The following is a 20,031-nucleotide window of genomic DNA, read 5'->3' as shown; positions in this document are numbered from 1 at the left end:
AAACAATAAAATATAAGAAAAGAGAAAAAATAAGCTGTGACTGTCACTTTAGGTTTCTCACACATTTTGTGATTTACACAGATGTAAGGCCTTCTTGGATCCTTGAAAAGCTAGTTTGGATGTAGCATCTTAAATAAAATGTCTTAGCCTGTGTTACTAGATGTGTGCCACACAGACTAAGTAAACAGGTGTGACATGATGTGTCTCTGAAAAGTAAACATTACGTGTTATAATAGTAATAATGTTATTCAGTGTTTACTGTTGGTTCAGTTTTGTCAGCTGGGTAAACAATGTTGCCCTTTAACTTAACTAATGTGTATATTTCGCCTCTTCTTTAGATGTGTAACCAGTATGACAGAGATGTTACTATTTGGAGACATGAGGTTGGCCTAAATGATTGGATTTTGTTCACCATTATCACCATTTTATTTATTTATTGTTTGTTTTTATTTATGTGTTAGTTTTCTATGAAATTCTTCATTAATGTTAAATTATTCAAAGGGTCCCTGGAAGTGGCAGTGGCAGTCAGTTATTATATATTTCCTCCTTTACACTATTTTTGAATGATGGTTGAAGAGGAACTACACTTGAAACCATTCCCAGAGAACAGGATCCTTAAAGTAGAATACAATTAATTAAATGACAATACAATAAACAATCTATTTGTTATAGCAAGCATAAATAAAGGGCATGTGTTATATAGCTGAAAAAAAGTTCTGCAGTGTCAACAAGTACTTTGCTCTTGACTTGAACCATAAACCTTTCTTATCATGAAAACTTCCACTTTAATATATGTAAACACTTCCATGGTAGTGGTTGTTAATCAGTGTAAGAATGATTGCAATACGTTGTGGTGTTGGCAGCCATACAATAGTGTACAATGTCTAAGGTAGCTGGTGGTTTGCACAACTGACATACATTAACAGATTCTCTGAAGATACTAAGATAGTCTACTCCCCAATTGTTTTATCCACTGAATGTATCAATAAGGCTTAGCTTCCACTGGAGGGTGCTGCATTATATTATATTCCGTTATATACTATTTGTTAAAACACTAAAGTAGCTATATTTAGTTCCCCCAAAATAATGTAATGTATTTGTGATGCAGGAATCATATCTGAAGTAGTTCTACTGAACCAATAAACTTTAAGTGGAAGTTGAAATTCACTGTGAAAAACAAAAAATCAATGATGTTTTTACTAGCTGTACAAAGATTTTTAAAGTATATTTTATTTTTTACAATAACATTTGCTGCAATTATCACTATTCACAGATTTGAATATGAAAGGGCAGTGAGGTCAAAAACGTTGTTTAGTGTATTGCATAATAATAATGATATTATTATTATTATTTATTTCACCCTGTTTTTATCCACTTACCATTTAAATATGTACGATTTATCCACCGAATTACCAGAAAACATGATACATTCTTAAGTTCATCTTCTTCTTCATATATATTGTTATCAACAAATAAAGTATTCTAGGCCTATAAGTAGGCCTACGTAATGTGATAAGGCAAATCAGCTTTATTTAAAAATGTCAGTGCATTGGCAACAGGCTGAGTGCAGCTTTTTAGTGGCTTATTTCTTTCAGTTCATATTTTGGGAACTCACTCAGGGAGTCAATATCCACAGGGAATCTGAACAAATAGTCTCATACATTTGACCACGGTCCGTCAAATTCACTGGTGGAATACAGAATAATTCGTGTCTTGCAACATTATACAAATTTAAAGAGCGTGATATAAATAATTGATGTAATAGTTATAATAGTGTTTTTGAATGGAAAACGCTCCTTATTATTGCTCTCGCGTTTGAGCCTTCCGCCACACGGTAGCAGTGATGTGGCTCAGAAAGTAATCTTCCACGTCAGTAGGAAGTGGTAGGGAACTACACATACAGCTCGCCAAAGGGAGCTCCTGGGACATGTCACAGATGTAATTATCCAAACCTGGATATCGAAGGCCACTTCGGAGGATAAAAGTCTCGCAATAAGGTAGGTAAAGTGATCCTCTTGTTGACCAAGGTGATATTTTCTCTCCCGACCCGCGGTATCTGCTCAGGCAGCTAGCTAACGTTACTGTCCACCATTTCATTGCTAGCCTGAGCAGAAGCTAAGCTGGCGTTTGCTAACATTCGCTAGTTAGCGACTAATCACATATATTAACTAAATCTAACCAATTGTATAGTCCACTTAGTAATTCATGTTTGCCTTTTATTCAGGTTTTGCCACACAATTGTTGTTGCTATCGCAGGTAGGGCCATTACAACTGTAACAGTAGCTGCAGTGTTGTACCAGGATTTTAACGCTGCGTGTCACACTTTCTGGAGTTGAGCTTCATCACCCACCTTATCGTAACCATTCAGTCTATGAGAGTGACATTGTCACTTAAACGGCCTCTTCTGTCACAATGACAGCTCTTGTCTCTGTTTTTGTGATGACAGCCATCGCGTTTTTACATAATAAAGCCGAACCTAGCAAACACTACCATTATGTAACTAAGTAACCACCTAATGTTAATTACATCTATCCAAAGACAACTCAGTATTAATTCAGCTCCTCCTTTTGTTACAACTAGGTGCTGGTGGAATCACCTGTTGGGGATGTTTTTCTGAAAGAGTTTTACATAGAAGCCCCACAAACAAATGCCTCATTGATCTAAAGAATCACTTTTTAGGCAACACCTGTATAATGCTAAAACATTTTGAAGATACCCTTAATTATTTTTCTCCATTTACTGTTCCTGCCCAAGTCTTTCAAGGTCTAAAGACTCCCAGAATGTTTTGAGTCAGATAATCACCCAGGACTGATCACAAGTCTATGGCAGGGCAAACACTAACCTAATACATTACATTCACAACTACTTAATTGATTTATCATGCATTCCTTTGAAAATATTCTGGAAGGACCTCTGGTTTGTGAGGCTAAAGTGTTAAATAAACAATGAGACAATGTCCTATAAACAATAAATTCCGTAAATAAGTAATAAAATCATTATTTTTACACTTAATAATGTTTTTTTTCCCCATTAAAAGTAAGAATGTGAGTGATATAATAATTACTTATAACAGTTTGCCATGCCTTCTTTGCCTGCTGATGAAAATGTTAATGAAATATGACCCAACAGTGCTTTTTCCTGTTTCAAGGACATGATGCTATTCAGCAAATGTATGTTGTTTGTGTCCAATGTTCATTCACATTTTTTTTACACATTTGCTTTACTTACTGTATGTTTATGCATCTGTGTAAAAACAAATTCTCCACCTTTTTACTGAATCTACTCTTTTACTGTTTCTTGCAGTTATTGTCCAGTGATCGACATTCGTTGGGATTCTTCTAAGACAGTTACAGACCGGAAGCAAAAATGATGGCTGCAGAGAACGTGTGTTACACTCTGATCAATGTTTCATCTGAATCAGAGCCTCCTTCTGAGGTCACACTTAAGGCTGATCTAGGTAACTATTCTTACAGTTCATTTGCAGAGCTACCTTATTTAAACCTTAGAGGGACTATATTATTTTTCTAAATTCCAACTGCAATACATTTGAGTGGAATGAAAATCAATGTATGCTGTTTAAAGTGTTAAAAGGCTTAAAAGAATCAAAAGCAAAACATATTTTCCATTAAATTAAGTTCTTTCCAATTTAGGATAACCCACACATCTCAGTGTCAGCTAATGTCTTAGGAATTATTTCTTTAGTAGAATGTTTTTCCACTAGAAAAAATTTGCAGCCAATGTTGGTTTTAATACATAAACAACTAAACAATATGAATCACTCATCAAACAAGTGAACATCCCAAAAATCATAATGCATGCTTAGGGTCAAGCTGATAGTAGTAGTAGTAAGACACATTTTTTTCTACAGAAAAGGGGGAGATCAAGGCAAAGACCGAAGCGCTGAAGAAGGTCATCATCATGATCCTGAATGGTGAGAAGTTGCCAGGACTGCTGATGACCATCATCCGCTTCGTGCTGCCTCTTCAAGACCACACCATCAAGAAGCTGCTGCTGATTTTCTGGGAGATTGTTCCCAAAACCACCCCAGACGGAAAGCTGCTGCAGGAGATGATCCTGGTCTGTGATGCCTACAGAAAGGTAAGATTCATCCACTCAAGCTGTAGATCTGTATATTTCTTATATCAGGTGTCCTGTCATCAATATACAGCATGGAAAAGAATGCTTGTTATAATCAGAATGGGAACAAACTAAACAGCAGCACAGTTCGGCAGTGTTGTGACTATTGAATCCACACCATTTTCATTTTTCTCACATTTTTAATTTCAGGACTTGCAGCATCCAAACGAGTTCATCCGTGGCTCCACTCTGCGCTTCCTGTGCAAGCTGAAGGAGTCCGAGTTGCTGGAGCCACTCATGCCAGCGATCCGGGCCTGCCTGGAGCACCGCCACAGTTACGTGCGCCGCAACGCCGTCCTGGCCATTTACACCATCTACAGGTACAAACTGTTAAAGGTTTTATGTGCAGTTGACTTTCCATATAAACATATGTTGTACTTTATTCACTGTTGAACAACAAGCAGCTTATGATCTTTATTTCTTTTAGGAACTTCGAACAACTCATCCCAGATGCTCCAGAGTTGATTCATGATTTTCTTGTCAATGAGAAAGATGCCAGCTGCAAGAGAAATGCGTTCATGATGCTGATTCATGCAGATCAGGTCCGTCAAATTTTGCCCATTTCCTTATTTTTCTATAATTATGTGCCGCTAGACTTACAGTATCTATCCCAAAGGTATAACTTACAAATGTCATTCACATCTTACAGGATCGAGCTCTGGATTACCTCAGCACGTGTATCGACCAGGTTCACACTTTTGGCGACATTCTCCAGCTGGTCATTGTGGAGCTGATTTACAAAGTGAGTGCCAGCATTAAGTCTAATTCATCTTAGTTTTGTAGCATAACAGCATACTGCCACAAGAGCTGCTTTGGTGTCTGAACTCTTGCTGTGTTTCTTCTGTCTGTTAGGTGTGCCATGCTAACCCCTCTGAGCGTGCACGGTTTATCCGCTGCATCTACAACCTGCTGCAGTCCTCCAGCCCGGCTGTGAAGTATGAGGCTGCTGGCACTCTTGTTACCCTCTCCAGTGCTCCCACAGCCGTTAAGGTACATCACCCGGGTTTTGTCAATATACCGTATATATGGTAGTGATATTGTACTGCATTGGAGCGAGTAGCAGTGATGTCTTGTACAGTCGTTTATTCATCTTTTGCTTTGTCGGACTTCAGGCTGCAGCCCAGTGCTACATTGATCTGATCATCAAGGAGAGCGACAACAATGTGAAGCTCATTGTTCTCGATCGTCTGATTGAGCTGAAGGAGCATCCCACTCACGAGCGTGTACTCCAGGTACGTTGAATTATTGCTGTTTTTTTTAACTACAATTAACCATCAATAACCTGATTTGGATTGATAGGATATAACATCATATAAGCAACAATAATTACAACAAATATATATGAAAATGTACAGAATACAATTTTAGAGTCAAAAGCAGCAGAAAAGTCAGTAAGATATACAAATCTAGCAAACGTAGTTATATTAGGACACTGCAACAGTTTGCTGAGCCTACAGTGCTACATCTCTGTTAGGAAGTAATTTTGTTTTTCACCAATATATTTGTATTTCTATCCAGGATCTTGTGATGGACATCCTGCGTGTCCTCAGCACTCCTGACCTGGAAGTCAGGAAGAAGACCTTGCAGCTGGCACTGGACCTGGTTTCATCTCGCAATGTAGAAGAGGTCAGTGGCGCGCAGTATATCAAAGTTATTGTTGTTGTTATTATTTTGTCCAGGCGTGTACACAGACAAAACAGGTTATATACTGCCAATAAAGTGAAATCTATTTTCTTTCCAGTTGGTGATAGTTTTGAAGAAGGAAGTGATCAAGACAAACAATGTAACGGAACATGAAGACACTGATAAGTACCGGCAGCTTCTGGTACGCACTCTCCATTCCTGCAGTGTGCGCTTCCCTGACATGGCGGCCAATGTCATACCTGTGGTGAGTTTCCTATCATTTAAACACACCAGTAACAAGATGCTCGTGACATTTGTTATATTTTATAGCTTTCTGAAATGGTCTCAATGGTGGTTTGTATGTATGACACTATAGGTGTATTCACACCGCAGTACTTTTCCCACAAAGGTTCATGAGAACTCTTTAGTTCTCATGAACTAAGTACAGATCGCGTTCACACCGGAATAAGTTCCTGGGGGTGGATTAGGCAAATGAAGCCGCTGACGTCACTTCTTCTTCTTCTGCTTTGGGTTTACTGGCAGGCCGCAAACAACTTCACGGCGTATACTGCCACCTGAAGTCCCCGGCCGGAAGTCCCCGAGTAAATCGCCAGAACGCCGACACCTCCTAATCTCCACCGCTCCCATATTTTCTTTTGTGTTGCCATAAGTTAGTCTCTAATACTAATGCAAGGATAATAAAATGGCGGCGTCACAAAACTTTTCCGCCCAGCCAATCAGACATAGGAACCTTTTTCTCCCACGAAAGTCCCTGCTCTCTAGCAGGGACGGAAAAGGGGGTAAAAAAGGTCCTGATGAACTAATTTTAGTTCCGGCTCTTTTTGGTGTGAACGCGACATTTCGGAACTATATCGGAACTAAAGTGGGAAAAGTAGTGCGGTGTGAACGCGGCTTATATAATAAAGTATGAGTATATAGTAAGGCTTTTCTTCGTGTTGTTATGATTTACAGCTGATGGAGTTCCTCAGTGACACTAATGAGGCAGCTGCTGCTGACGTGCTGGAGTTTGTGAGGGAGGCCATTCAGAGGTTTGACAGCCTGAGACCCCTCATCATCGAGAAGATGCTGGAAGTCTTTCACGCCATCAAAACTGTCAAGTAAGGCTTTCTAAGCACATTAAGGGGAATATTATACAATGTCTTGGTAATGCCATCCTAATAGATATAAACAAAAGCAGGTACAGTTTAGGCTAGACTATTTTATATGGATACATAGGCAAGTCAATCAACAAATAAGTACATCCTTTTCTATTCAGTTTGTGCTAATCTGAAGTCATTACTCGTACTAATACTAAAAGTACGAGCTGAACTGTCATTTTGTTCTGTCATCGGGCACATGCTTTTTATTATACTATGTGTTAATAAAGAGACTCATGTGAGGCCAAATCACACACTTGAGTTGTTCTTCAATTATGTCTCCTCTGAAATGATGTGATTTAAAAAAGGGTACAAGAGCACAAATAATCAAACATATACAAACCAACCTTAAACAAAGAATGAATTTTGCCTGATTTTGGTCATTCTGGTCTGATAGTCACTTTATGTTTTACCTCAAGTCACATTTGTCGAATGCCATTTGGCTAGGTAGTGTATCAATACAGGAGTACGTAGTTCTGTCAATGCTCTTCAACATTGTCACCGTTGTGTTAATTCAGGATCTACAGGGGAGCGTTGTGGATCCTGGGAGAATACTGCAGCACCAAGGATGACATCCAGAGTGTGATGACAGAAGTACGCAGGTCTTTGGGAGAGGTACGTCCATTATTATTATTCAGGGTGTCCGCGGGGTCTTAAAAAGTATTAAACGGCATTTTCCAAGGTATTACATTTTGTAGCTTGTTTTCAATAAGTATATAAATTGTCCAAAGAGGTTGTATTCTACAGTCTGCCTGAATGTAATCATTGCGTAGGTGTGTAGTGTGATTCTGTGTAGTTTATTTATGGCATCCCGTTGGATTTGACGTCATCTGAACAGGACATCGCACGCTCACTGCTTGATGGCGCGCAAAGCTCCGTTTACACCGGTTGTTAAACAACTCGTTATGGGGAAATGCAAGTTTGCGTCCAAATGGTTGGAAGATAAGGAGGAAGGACAATCAATACTGTATATAGTCAATGTGAGGTAAAGTGTGTCGCCAATGTAACCGGTTAGAACTCCAAGTGGCCATGAGGTCTTGAAATGTATGGAAAGGGTCTTAAAAAAGGTCCTAAAAGGTATTACATCTGACTTCAGGATTCCTGCATATACCCTGTTATTAGTATTAAATGGAAAAAATCTCACTTGACAAGCCCAATGGACCTAACATCCATCTCTTGCCTGGACAGATCCCCATCGTAGAAAATGAGATCAAGAGAGACTCGGGGGAGGTGAAAGCAGATGATGAAGTGAGCGCGGCTCCAGCCCAGAAGCTGGTGACAGAGATGGGAACCTATGTGACGCAGAGCGCCCTCAGCTCCAACAGGCCTTCTAAAAAAGAAGAGGATAGGTAAAGAAAGGCTCATTATTCTCCTCTAATACTCCATTGATTGTCTGCACAGTGAACTCACTCAATAAACACTGCTTCTGTTGTTCCAGACCTCCACTCAGAGGCTTCCTGATGGACGGAGACTTCTATGTGGCAGCTTCCCTGGCCACCACCCTGACCAAAGTTGCCCTGCGTTATGTTGGAATTGTTCAAGACAAAAAGAAACAAAATGTATGTCGCCCTCTTTCCACTCTACTGACCACTTCTGTCAAAAACAATGAACCAGCTGACTGTTTCTCTAACCCCTGTTGTCTTGCTGTCCCTTCAGTCCTTTGTGGCAGAGTCCATGCTGATCATGGTCACTGTGCTGCACCTGGGCAAGTCCTCTCTGCCCAAGAAGCCCATCACAGACGACGATGTGGACCGCATCTCGCTGTGCCTCAAGGTCCTGTCGGAGTGCTCGCCTCTTATGAATGACATTTTCAACAAGGAGTGCCGCAGATCCCTGTCACATATGCTGACCGTCAGACTGGAGGAGGAGAAGCTTTCGCAGAAGGTAACGCTATTTAACCTCCTGTTATTTAACCAGCTGAGGCATCGCCACAAGAAGAGGAAGTCACATTTTATTTGTAAATTGCATATTTTTTGACCCAGCACTTATTTATGAATGTTACAAATTCAGTTTTATGCTTGTAAATATACATATAGTGTTTATAAGACAAATACGTTTTGTTTTTAAGAATGTATTGCCTTTTTTAAGAGCTTTGAGCAACAGGAAAAGTGCTTTATAAATAACATGTATTATTATTATTATTATTTATGGCATTAATTTATGAGGGTTTCAGCGTCTCTTGACAAAAACATAATTGCTCCATATCTTTGCTGATAAATGTAACTTGATTCTAATTGAAATACATATGTCTCTAACTAATTTGTTTTCACATCTTGGCCTGACTATTTAAGTGTCTTGAATCTTTCTTGGTGGGACAACTATATGCTCGATTATCCCCTTCAAAATAACCCAATGTGTTTCTTATTCTGACCACAGAAAGAGTCTGAGAAACGAAGCGTAACAGTGCAGGCAGACGACCCGATCTCCTTCATGCAGCTGACCGCCAAAAACGAGATGACTTCTAAAGAGGACCAGTTCCAGCTCAGTCTGCTGGCTGCTATGGGCAACACTCAGAGGAAAGAGGCTAATGATCCCCTGGCTTCAAAACTCAACAAGGTACCCCCACAGGCTCTGCACTGCAACTGGAAATTACATTGAGAAAGATCAACTTGGGAATTATATTAATTTGTTTTGAGATTTTATTCATTTGTTCTTCCATTTATAATGCATAAATATTTGAACACCTTAGTGTGCCTTTTGTGGAGTTACTGTTTTTGATTGCACAGTGGCAACAAAAACAGTTGTTTCGTTTGGATTTCATATTCTACCATTTAAGTTGTTGCATTATTTATTTTTTATTTAATTTGACTGCGGGTATAACAGTTTTGTATGCAGGGACACACACACAGCTACGAGTATCATTTTTCTTTTTTAATCCTGCTGCTTGAGGTCTTGCTGTGCAAATGCACTGCTGTTAAAACCTTGTAAAAGTAAATGGTATACAAATGTACTTTTTAATTGCTTACTGTGAGGAAACATTTGTACTTGCATTATAATTGATGATTAAAAGTATTAATGTATTTTTGTCCACTCTAGGTGACCCAGCTGACAGGGTTCTCAGACCCAGTGTATGCTGAAGCCTATGTTCATGTCAACCAGTATGACATTGTGTTGGACGTGCTGGTGGTCAACCAAACCAATGACACTCTCCAGAATTGCACTCTTGAGCTGGCCACTTTAGGTTAGTCTGTTTTTTTTTTCACCTCACTGGACATACGAACATGTTCTCCCCTTTAATGATGATCAAGCCCCTCGTATTTTTTTGTTACTAGTCGTTATGTTTGCATTCCACTAATTGTGTCCATCCCACAGGTGATCTCAAGTTGGTTGAGAAGCCTTCACCTTTAACTCTGGCTCCTCACGATTTTGCTAACATCAAGGCTAATGTTAAAGTGGCCTCGACTGAGAATGGCATCATATTCGGAAACATTGGTAAGATAATCTTTTGGTTTATCGTCTTAAAGGGCCCATGTCATGCTTTTCCAGTTATTACCCGTCCCCTTGTGTGTTATGAAGGTTTTTATGCATGTAAACGGTCTGCAGAGTCAAAACCCTCAAAAAAGTACACCCTGTAGGGAGTAAAATTCTAACACAGAAAATACCTCCCCAAAACGCCTCGTTGGAGATTCGTCACTGATACATCATTGTCCAATGTTTCTTCCGGGTACTGCTTAACGTCATGCGGTACCCGGAACCAAATGGACCAATCCGTGGAGCCGTTACGTGACGTCCGCGGAGCCGTTACGTTAAGCCCCCTGCTGATTGGTCCAAATTGACCAATCCACGGACTTCCTCACACACACACACACACTCAGTGCATGCAGCTCTGCGGATCTCTCCTCCCTGGCTGCAGGCTGATAACAGGCAGTTGGGATCGCGGAGAAATTCTCTCTGCAGACCCATTCTCACAGCGTTTATCAACCTTTTTCTTACTCAATATCAAGCCACACTTATTGTTTTTACTTCGGCTGTGACTTTGTGTGTGCTCAGGGTGAGTTTGGCTGTGTTTCGCTNTAGCTCCAGCCCCCACCCTCCCTGTGAGCACAGTGTGCTCTGATTGGTCGGGACGTTGTGAATCGCGCTGAGCTCCGTGGAGGTGTGGTTTCCTTGTTTAGCGATACACAGCGAAACACAGCCAAACTCACCCTGAGCACACACAAAGTCACAGCCGAAGTAAAAACAATAANAATGCTGGGCATTTAAACAGTCCTTCGGAGCCACTCAATGACGTAGTATACTTGAAATAGTGGCTCTGCAGCAGCTTTACTCAACATTGAGAAACGGCCTGGCCGTTTCTCAATGTTGAGTAAAGCTGCTGCAGAGCCACTATTTCAAGTATACTACGTCATTGAGTGGCTCCGAAGGACTGTTTAAATGCCCAGCATTCGGCGCCACTCAATGACGTAGTATACGGTACTTGAATTTGAGAAACGGCCACTGACAACCTACTGTCAGCATTGTACGGCCTCTTTGGATTTATGGTAGATATTATCCATCATTATTACAATTAAATCTAAACTCCATAAAACCGTTAAGCTTTTACACCCTGTGTTTTTGCTAAGTTTTTCTATTTTGGTGATTTGTCTTGTACACAAAGTACTCGAACATTCTTTGATTTATCATTTTTATAGGGACTCTTTTATAGGGGGCTGTGTCTGTGAAACAGTGTTTGTAAGTGGTTTTACTATATAGCACCAAGCCCAGTGTCAAAAATACTTTTCATTGTTCAAGGTAACTGTAAAAATATATATATATCTTTGGACACTTTCAGTTTACTGGGCAGTTTTTTTATTACGCCTGTCATGCATTTTATACAAAAAATGCTGCTTCATTTCTCTTTCTCAGCTGCTAACAAGCTTGTCCTGAGCTTAAGGCCTTATGGGTGAGTTCAAAGGTTTAGCACTCTAACTACTCTCCATAATGAAACGACTATTTAAATGAATGCCTGAAACAAACTTTCATACTCTCAATCAAGACTTTGAATGACACATTAGTGCACTGTTTCGCATCCAGCCTCCTTCTTCTGACACTAGGTGGCGCCACATGTGTCGAATCAAACAGTGCTTTGGCACCCTGCACATCATAATCCTGTAGTCAGATTTGTCATAACATGGCATTTACTTGAAATGTTGACATAATACAAAAAAGTCATGCTTGTACACACTGAAGTTAAGTCTGTCCTTTCAGATGGACTGGCTTAATTCTATTTTTCAGACTGAGTGCCATTTAAGTGACGTAAAAAATCAGAGTCCATCCCTTTTATTTGCACCTATCATGAAAACACCATGTGACCACCATTTGACTAGAATAAGACAACCTTAAGCCTTTGAACATTAACTGTCACTGTTACATGAATACACTAATAAAGGTGTATCTGAGAGGAACAAAAGTGAGTTTTATTTGTGTTTATATTATTTATTTTTAGAATTTACATTACGATTTGATATTTATATCAACCTTTTTATTGGTAAAATGCACTGCTGATAATCTAATTAGATAAATACTACATTTTCATGGAAAATTACTCTTCTTGTGCATTGCTAAAACGTAAAAATTCCTTCTATCTGTAAACCTATAAGTTAATAAAACCGATTCTGACTCTGATTTCCAATGACTGAAGAAGGCCGATGTAACATTTTTATATTTACTGTAACCAATTACCCTTAACCTGGTGTTGAAATCTAATATGAGATGTAAAAATGTTGTTCTTCCAATCGAGCAATGCAGACAATAAATAAGGGTTTATAACAATTAAGCAGTCTAGATTACGGAAGAATCAGAAACATGATACTGCAGAGCTTGTCAGTCTCCTGACTTTGTAATTTGCTTGTGAGGCAGTAGCAGTATACTGTATTTCGGTGAGTAGTTTCTTCTTTATTTTTTTAATTCATATGGCATACAAAACATCTAATTGGAGACTTGTGAAGAAAACAAAAATAAATACAGTTTTTATTAGGCCTACTGGAGGTTTACACTATGACTATAGCTATAGCTGCAGGGCATCTTTATCATCCCTGTGTAATTTGTTGCTGTTAGAGAAGGCAGGCACAGCTTTTATGTGTGTGCTCAGGCTGTGTGTGAGGACAGGAATGTGACTGCAGGGGAGTATGATAGTCTCAGGACAGGGATATGTGTGTGTGTGTGTGTGTGTGTGTGTGTGTGTGTGTGTGTGTGTGTGTGTGTGTGTGTGTGTGCGTGTGTGCGTGTGTGTGTGTGTACTGTAGGCGTGGTGTTCAGTCACACACAGCCTGTAGAAGGGCCCCTAGCGCCAGACATTAGTACTGGTCTGGCTGTTCACTCTACTCCCGGATCCTCTGCTCGAACAACGCAGTGTTGTCGAGGCTGAATCACGGTCAGGCGTATGGACAGGCGCCCGTAGCTCCGTAGACCCTTCCTTATCTATCTATCCGTGCATTAAACGGACTACACCGACGAGTCATTTCCCGCACGTTTCTGGACTCTTTTCTCCGGTGTCTCACACTGCAGGGCCTCTTCACTTTACAGGAAAAAGTGGGTGTTTGCTGCTCACTGGTGTTCCGGCGGCGGCGGCGGCGGCGAGCAGCGAAGTGTCCTCGATGGCAGGCTGGAAGGACGGCTCGGTGCAGGAGAAGTATCGGCTGGTGGTGGTCGGAGGAGGTGGTGTCGGGAAATCAGCCCTGACTATCCAGTTTATTCAGGTCAGTAGCATGCACACTTCACTTGAATTGTAGCCCGTGCTTCAAAATGCTTATCCGAAAACACGGCGAAATCAGAGTGGAGGCCAGACACGGGAACCCCGTAAGCGGATACCTGGGTGTTTTCTTCTCCACTTTATTTGAGGCCTTCAACTATTTACAGAGGGGTTGTTACAAGTTAGGGTGAGATATTAAGCCTTATTTTGTGAATTAAACGAGGAAGGACGGCTGTCACTTTAACACGTCGATTTCCGAGAGATCCACTTCCACTTTGCCGTTCATTGCCGCTAGTCAAAAGAGAAAGGAAAGTGGGTCTGCGGAGCTCCTCAGTTGTCCTATTTTATTAACTTGCTGCAGAGTAACGTTAATAAAGAGTCCATGCTAAAATATAGTCTGTTCTAGCCAGAAACTAAAAGGAACCCTCAGCCCAGATGAGTGTTAATGCTATAAAAAGTGCATTGTAGAGTTACAGAAAACTCCATCATTGTAGTAGGCCTACTGGTGTCCTCCGAGAGATAAATGTACTTTTAACATTATTTGAGAGACACCAAACTGTTCCAAATCTCATGAGAAATAAGCAAACAATGACAGAACCCGTAATGGTTTAATTAATATATAATAAGCAGAACAGCAGCAGCACATAACACCCATTGTAAGATGATTAACTTTTATGTTCAGATGTAGACTTTCGATAAAGAGACCTGCTGGCAAACAACTACATTAATGTTAATATTATTTTAAACATAATTAAGCATTTCCCCCTGAAAGACTGTGCTTTCATGAGTTTAATGGAAGCTTACTTGAAAATCCATCTGTGTCACATATAAAAGGCACGTAAAGAGTTACCTCCATCTATGCCTGGTTGCATTCCAGCACACTGCAGAGCCTGCCTCGCTTTGACCTTCCAAGCTTTCATAATAGTAATTTAAGCAAGGGCTCCTTTCCGAAAAGCCCCCACACAGTGACACACACACACACACCCACACAGTGACACACACACCCACACAGTGACACACACACACACACACACACACACACACACACAGAGACACACACACACCCACACACACACACACACACACACACACACACACACACACACACACACACACACAGTATGAAATAAATGACAAACTTTAACCTTTGCCTTGTGTGTTTCCCCCTCGTGTGGTACTGACCAGACTGCAGGCAGCTGCATGTCTCCCCACTGCCAGACAATAGTGGGCTGGCACACGTTTTGAGAGAGTGGGGGTAAAAAGCTTGTGTGTGTGTGTTGGGGGAAGTTGTGTCTAATGAGGGTTCAAAAAGCTCATTAACTGCATACCAAGTAAAAAGGGATCAGATTGCTGTGGCACAGATATTTGCCTTAGCCTGCTGACCTCACTGACCTGAAGTAGGGCAGCATTTGAAGCTGAATTAAAACGCACCAAAGACATTTTACTGAATATAAAAACAGTGTTAACATTGATATTATGATTGGGAAGATTTTTCTCAGTTTGAACATCATAATTCATGTCTTCTCAATATAATTAGCAACGTTTGTTTTACCATTGCATTAAGAGGGATGCTAAAAGATTTATTAATAAAACAGCAGCCTCCACTTGGAATCTGCTGTTTAATGAACAGCCAGCCTGGCCTAAGGAGTACCAGGGTATAATTTATTTATTTCAGTTGTAAAGTCGGATTTAGCTTGAACAGCTACTTTATATGCATTTTGTATTCAGCGTGACCCACAGTTAATTTACTCATGCCTTTCTCGCCATCGGCTGGCATATCTGGTGCCGTGAAAGTGAGAAAGATTGAGATGTTGACAGCAGCAGGAGAACCTACATCCTCTTCAGAAGTTTATAGAAGGTGCCTGCCAAGAGAAAAGACCTAACAGCTGATTGTGAAGTTGAGGCTTTCCCCAGAACTATGTTGAGTGTTTAGGAGGTGGGGGGTCTGGGTCAGCCTGGGTGGGTTAATGATCACGGACCATGTGGAATTTGGCCCTTTGGCAAAAGGAAGTCACTCTGCTGCTGCTGCTCTTAGGACCTTTTAGTTTTGTATGGAAAAACATGACCGGCTTCCTGAATCATAGAGCTATGTGTGTTTGTGTATGTATGTGTATCTTGACAGGGTTTTTTGATTTAGTGTTATACGTTTTTCCAAAAAGTGCTTGATGTAATTTTCTCCCAGATTTATTGCAGTATCAGTTCACTTTTAATGCACGTGTTATGAAATATAACACATTTTATATGTATACCAGGCCTCCTGTCAGTGCTAAGTAAAACAGCGTTTAAGTGATTAAAGTCTCTTCATAAACAGAAAAACCTTCGTTGAAACTCTTTTTTGGCTTCCTGGTTTGCAATGCTCCTTACTCTTATATTTTCTTCCATTTCTTATGGATATGGTTTACATTGAATTCCTACCTAGATAAAGAACATGAAACATTTAGTATTTGATAACTAGTCATCAAGTAGGTAAGAAGTCACTATTTTAAATAGACTACGAAGAGTAAGCTTAAGGTAGTTTTCCAACAGTTCTACAGTATGATTTCATAAAGGAAAGGTGCTCCGACAGTCTGTATATGCAGCGGTGTCTTTTTGTGGCATCATGTGTTATATGTTTGTATTTGCAGGAATGTGTCTGTGTTGGGGGTGGCTAACCAAGCACTAAACATTAACTATTTTAAGAAGCATGTTTCAATTTGGTGTAATTTGAACATTTTCATTACTGGAACCAATATGATACCTTAGCTTTGGCACTCACACTAAAACCTTGCTTTTAAATGTACCAAAACATACCAAACTCTTAAATGCACTTAAGTTGAATTTACAAAAGCAGCACACTTTGCACACTAAAAAAGTTCTGATATAGCTCAGAAAATATGTGATTAAAGTAAAACAAGACTTTGATTGTTTGATGTCAATTAGATAATTGGCAGTCTTTTGATACTCGATTCTATTGGCACATTTCAGTCATTACTTAAGACAAAAACAAAACGACTACTGTGCTGAAGCAGGGATGTCTGGGAGTTGGGGGATAAAAGATGATGTCGCTAGCAATAACAGAAGGGCAGGCCCCCGGGGGCTGCTGGCCTCCCTAACGCCGAGTGGTTGACTCAATCTGAGATAGCATTGGCATGACATAACATTGAGTCATCTGACAAAAGTTGTGGAGCACAGTGTGTTGTTTTAATGTGACGTCCATAAAGAAGGAAGCATCCCAAGAAGGGCAAACATGACTCACATTGGCCATGTGAACACAGCATGTGGGGTGGTGTTGTGTGTAGGTTTGTTTTTACCCAAGTAATAATCACACATCAAAAACTGACTTAATTTACAAAGAGTAACCAAAGGAGCTCCTAAAATGAGACCATAATGAGCCGTTGTGTGGTCTGATCACTGGTCTCTGAGTCTCTGACTTATGGTGTTGCCTGCTCACATGCTTGCTAATGTTAGTGTTGTGGCGGCCCCCGGCAGTGGAGATTCATCCATGAGAGCAAAACATCCTGACTGATTAAGTCCAGACAGTTGAGGATTTGTTTTAGACCTCATCTGGATTTACAGCTGAAGTGACTCCTCTCTTTCTATACTCCAACTCCTTTTTCGAAATATCTCACATATTTTGTTTAGATATGAGGTATTTTAGGAAGAATGTTGCCCTTGAGTAATAATTCAATAGCAAACACGGATTATAATGGCAGCTCTCGTTGGGCATGTGGAGGCAAGGTGTAGCAATGATAGTAACGCAGGAGTTGAATGTGGTGACCGCCGTTTCATGTGCATTTCTCAGAAATAGCCACAGGTGGTTAAACAAAATGTTTGCAGCGACGCTGTAGTGTGTGCGTTTGTGATTTAGTTTAGAAGTTTAGTTGTATGTAACACCACACACGGCATACTCTCAGCCCATTTTTGGATACAGGCAGTTTTGTAGCTTTCTGTCTGGCTCAGGAATATGTCACATGCCATACCGCTGAGTGCAAACATTTCCATTTATATTCTGACCGGCGTTTCTACATGTCCTTTAAGGGAGTTTATACCTTTTTCCTTTGTAAAGGAAGACTGGACCATATGACATTAAGCTCTCTTTTACCGTAGGGTTTGCAGATGCGTGTGTGTGTGTGTATGTACCTGTGTGCGTGGCTGTTAGCTCAGGTGATGAGAGGACAGTGTTTGTTTAGCTCTGTAGGAAAGTCACCTGTTGATTTCTCACAGAGCTGGACTGCAACAAAAGCAAATAAGCCCTTCATTGGTTTTGACAACACAAATTCTAACCAGGAGGTAAAAATAAGTACATGTATCTATGACAACAAAAATAACAATAATTTAAGAGGCTAGAGGACAGCCTTTCACCACTATGTCACCTAGGAAAGAATGCAGGTCTTGTGCGTGCAGTGACTTTTGCATGGAATTTATAAAGCAAACAATTCCGGTAGACAAACTGTTTTTGTGAATGGTTTCATAGTTACTTAGCTTGTTGAACATCTATCAGTGTAAGCATGCACAAACATAAACGACAATGACTTGTTTTCTGCCTGCTTCGCCAAACGCAGAGTGTATAACTACAAAAAAAGATACTCTAATAACGTAGTTATAAAAAAGGTAGATTTCTTTAAGGATCAATTTTCTTCTAGGCTGGTGCTGCACTCACATTAATATCTGTTTCATGTTAGTGTGCTCCAGTAAAAGCTCAACAATGAATTTTAAACAATGGCCTGGACCGAGCACAGTAGCACAAAGTCTGTGTGACTGTGCCTTATTTCCCTTTTCCCACCACCACCCTTTACCCTCATTTGACTCTTGTGTAGAGATTGAAGCCAAGTTCCACCTGCCTTGGGTCAGTGATGTTATAGGATTTCCTTCTTTGGTCTGCTTATGAAAAGTTATTTCAACAACTTAAACTGTGTATAGTTTGAAGAGCAGAATTGATGATACTGAGATTGCTAACAGAAAGATTGAAGAAATGTCTTATTCATTATAAAACAACTAAATATGAACCCTATTGCTGTTCTAGATAAATGTAACACTTTCTGATGTGCAGGGTCTGATAAAAGCAATGACCCCTTTAAATGGAAATGCTTGTTTAATCCTGCATCCTTGTATTGTCTGTAAGTATTTTAACTTTACCGTAATTAGAAAACTTTTAAAGACTCTCAAAAAGTGAACCTAGCTGTCCATTTTGTATGTTCTGCTCTATCTCTCTTATGCTCATATTACTCTTTTCAGATGTTACCATGCAAGTGTTTATACATACTTAATTATATGTCTTCACTTGTCGGACCTCAGTGAACATCAAACTCTGGCTGGTTATAGCCATAGATCATGAGTATGTTTCTAAATATGGTTTGTGTGACCAATCAGTTATGAAGTCAGCTGGCCTTGTGGCTGGTGACTGCGTAGCACTTAGCTTGAGGTTGTTCTTCACAAGGGTTGTTCCCCTTTGTTAGTCACCTGTTTCGTCAGGATCCTGAAATGTGTGACAGTTGGCATATTATAGCAACAGAAAACATGATTTCCTGAACTTATATAAGACAGAGGGAAACCAAAGTATGACAGGGTGCAATTAAACTTGTAACTTAATTTGTAGGAATGTATATAAAAAACTGCCCCTTTTTTATGGCTTTTTATTAGCACACTAACTTAAGACATGTACACAACACTTCCATAACTGACACTTCTTATAGGTCATTGCCTGCAGGATGTTAAGAGCAACTTTATTGGGTTTTTTCAATTTTTCTATTGTATTATTGGCTATGCAACACCTACGCGAAAGCAGACAACTGCCACATTTTCTTAGTATTTGGCATGATTAACAATAGACAGTGTATCCTAATGTTTTAGGACCCCCAAAACTTAAACTCCTGCGTAAAATATCTAAATGTGATTATTCACATTGCCATGAATTATACCGGCAAATTCTTGCTTACCAGAGGATGAATCATTTAAATTGACACACTGTAAGCTTTTTCCTCTGTGCCCCCCTCAGGCAAAGAGGCCAGCCTTCCACACAATACATTGAATAAAGTAATTGGTAGGCATGTGTGAAATGCACATAATGCTTCCAAAAAGATAAACCCCTTTTGATTGTAATGACCATGGCTTTTCCACGAGTAGTGCAACCCTCAGGACACATTTTACAGTTTTCCTCCCATACATTCCATGAAGCTGAGAGTAATTTATTTATAATTTAGTGTCCAAATCACTTGTGTATTGTGGCAAGTGATGAACATTGCGGTACCAAGGGCCGCTTGTGAGGCTTTATGTTTTTAGGCCTATTTGAATACATGGATAAGTAGTGTACAATCGCAGTGATGAGGTAATTGACTTGAATCTGGAAAAATGCCAAGCAGCTCCCCATAGGAATGTTCATGTAAAAGTACATTTAGGATCCATAAAGACACTCCCAACCATCTGGGAAAGCTTAGGAGACTAGCAGGTCATCCCTTTTAGCTCTGA

General features: G+C 40.0%; 2 protein-coding genes across 2 annotated transcripts in view; both read left to right on the top strand.

The window, feature by feature from the left end:
- The first annotated feature begins 1,847 nt into the window (after positions 1-1,847).
- copb1 (COPI coat complex subunit beta 1) lies at positions 1,848-10,912 on the top strand. Its single transcript, XM_010794130.1, has 19 exons — positions 1,848-1,997; positions 3,304-3,457; positions 3,869-4,098; positions 4,288-4,457; positions 4,565-4,679; positions 4,787-4,879; positions 4,990-5,127; positions 5,250-5,369; positions 5,656-5,763; positions 5,879-6,025; positions 6,733-6,878; positions 7,436-7,532; positions 8,106-8,266; positions 8,356-8,476; positions 8,574-8,801; positions 9,294-9,473; positions 9,954-10,098; positions 10,230-10,433; positions 10,908-10,912. Exons 2-19 carry the CDS (start codon positions 3,367-3,369, stop codon positions 10,910-10,912), a joined length of 2,499 nt encoding a protein of 832 aa, XP_010792432.1. The 5' UTR covers positions 1,848-1,997; positions 3,304-3,366.
- Positions 10,913-13,192: 2,280 nt separating this feature from the next.
- The window catches only part of rras2 (RAS related 2), a 33,371-nt gene continuing 26,532 nt past the window's right edge, over positions 13,193-20,031 (top strand). The window contains exon 1 of the mRNA XM_010793170.1: positions 13,193-13,594. Coding sequence (XP_010791472.1) covers positions 13,493-13,594 — 102 coding nt within the window. The 5' untranslated portion in view covers positions 13,193-13,492. The remainder of the gene's footprint in view (positions 13,595-20,031) is intronic.

The sequence above is a fragment of the Notothenia coriiceps genome, unplaced genomic scaffold, assembly GCF_000735185.1.
Source record: "Notothenia coriiceps isolate Sejong01 unplaced genomic scaffold, NC01 NC01_scaffold00037244, whole genome shotgun sequence".
Taxonomy (NCBI): domain Eukaryota; kingdom Metazoa; phylum Chordata; class Actinopteri; order Perciformes; family Nototheniidae; genus Notothenia; species Notothenia coriiceps.
The sequence above is the reverse complement of the archived record's forward strand: the minus strand, read 5'-3'. Positions and strand labels throughout refer to the sequence as shown.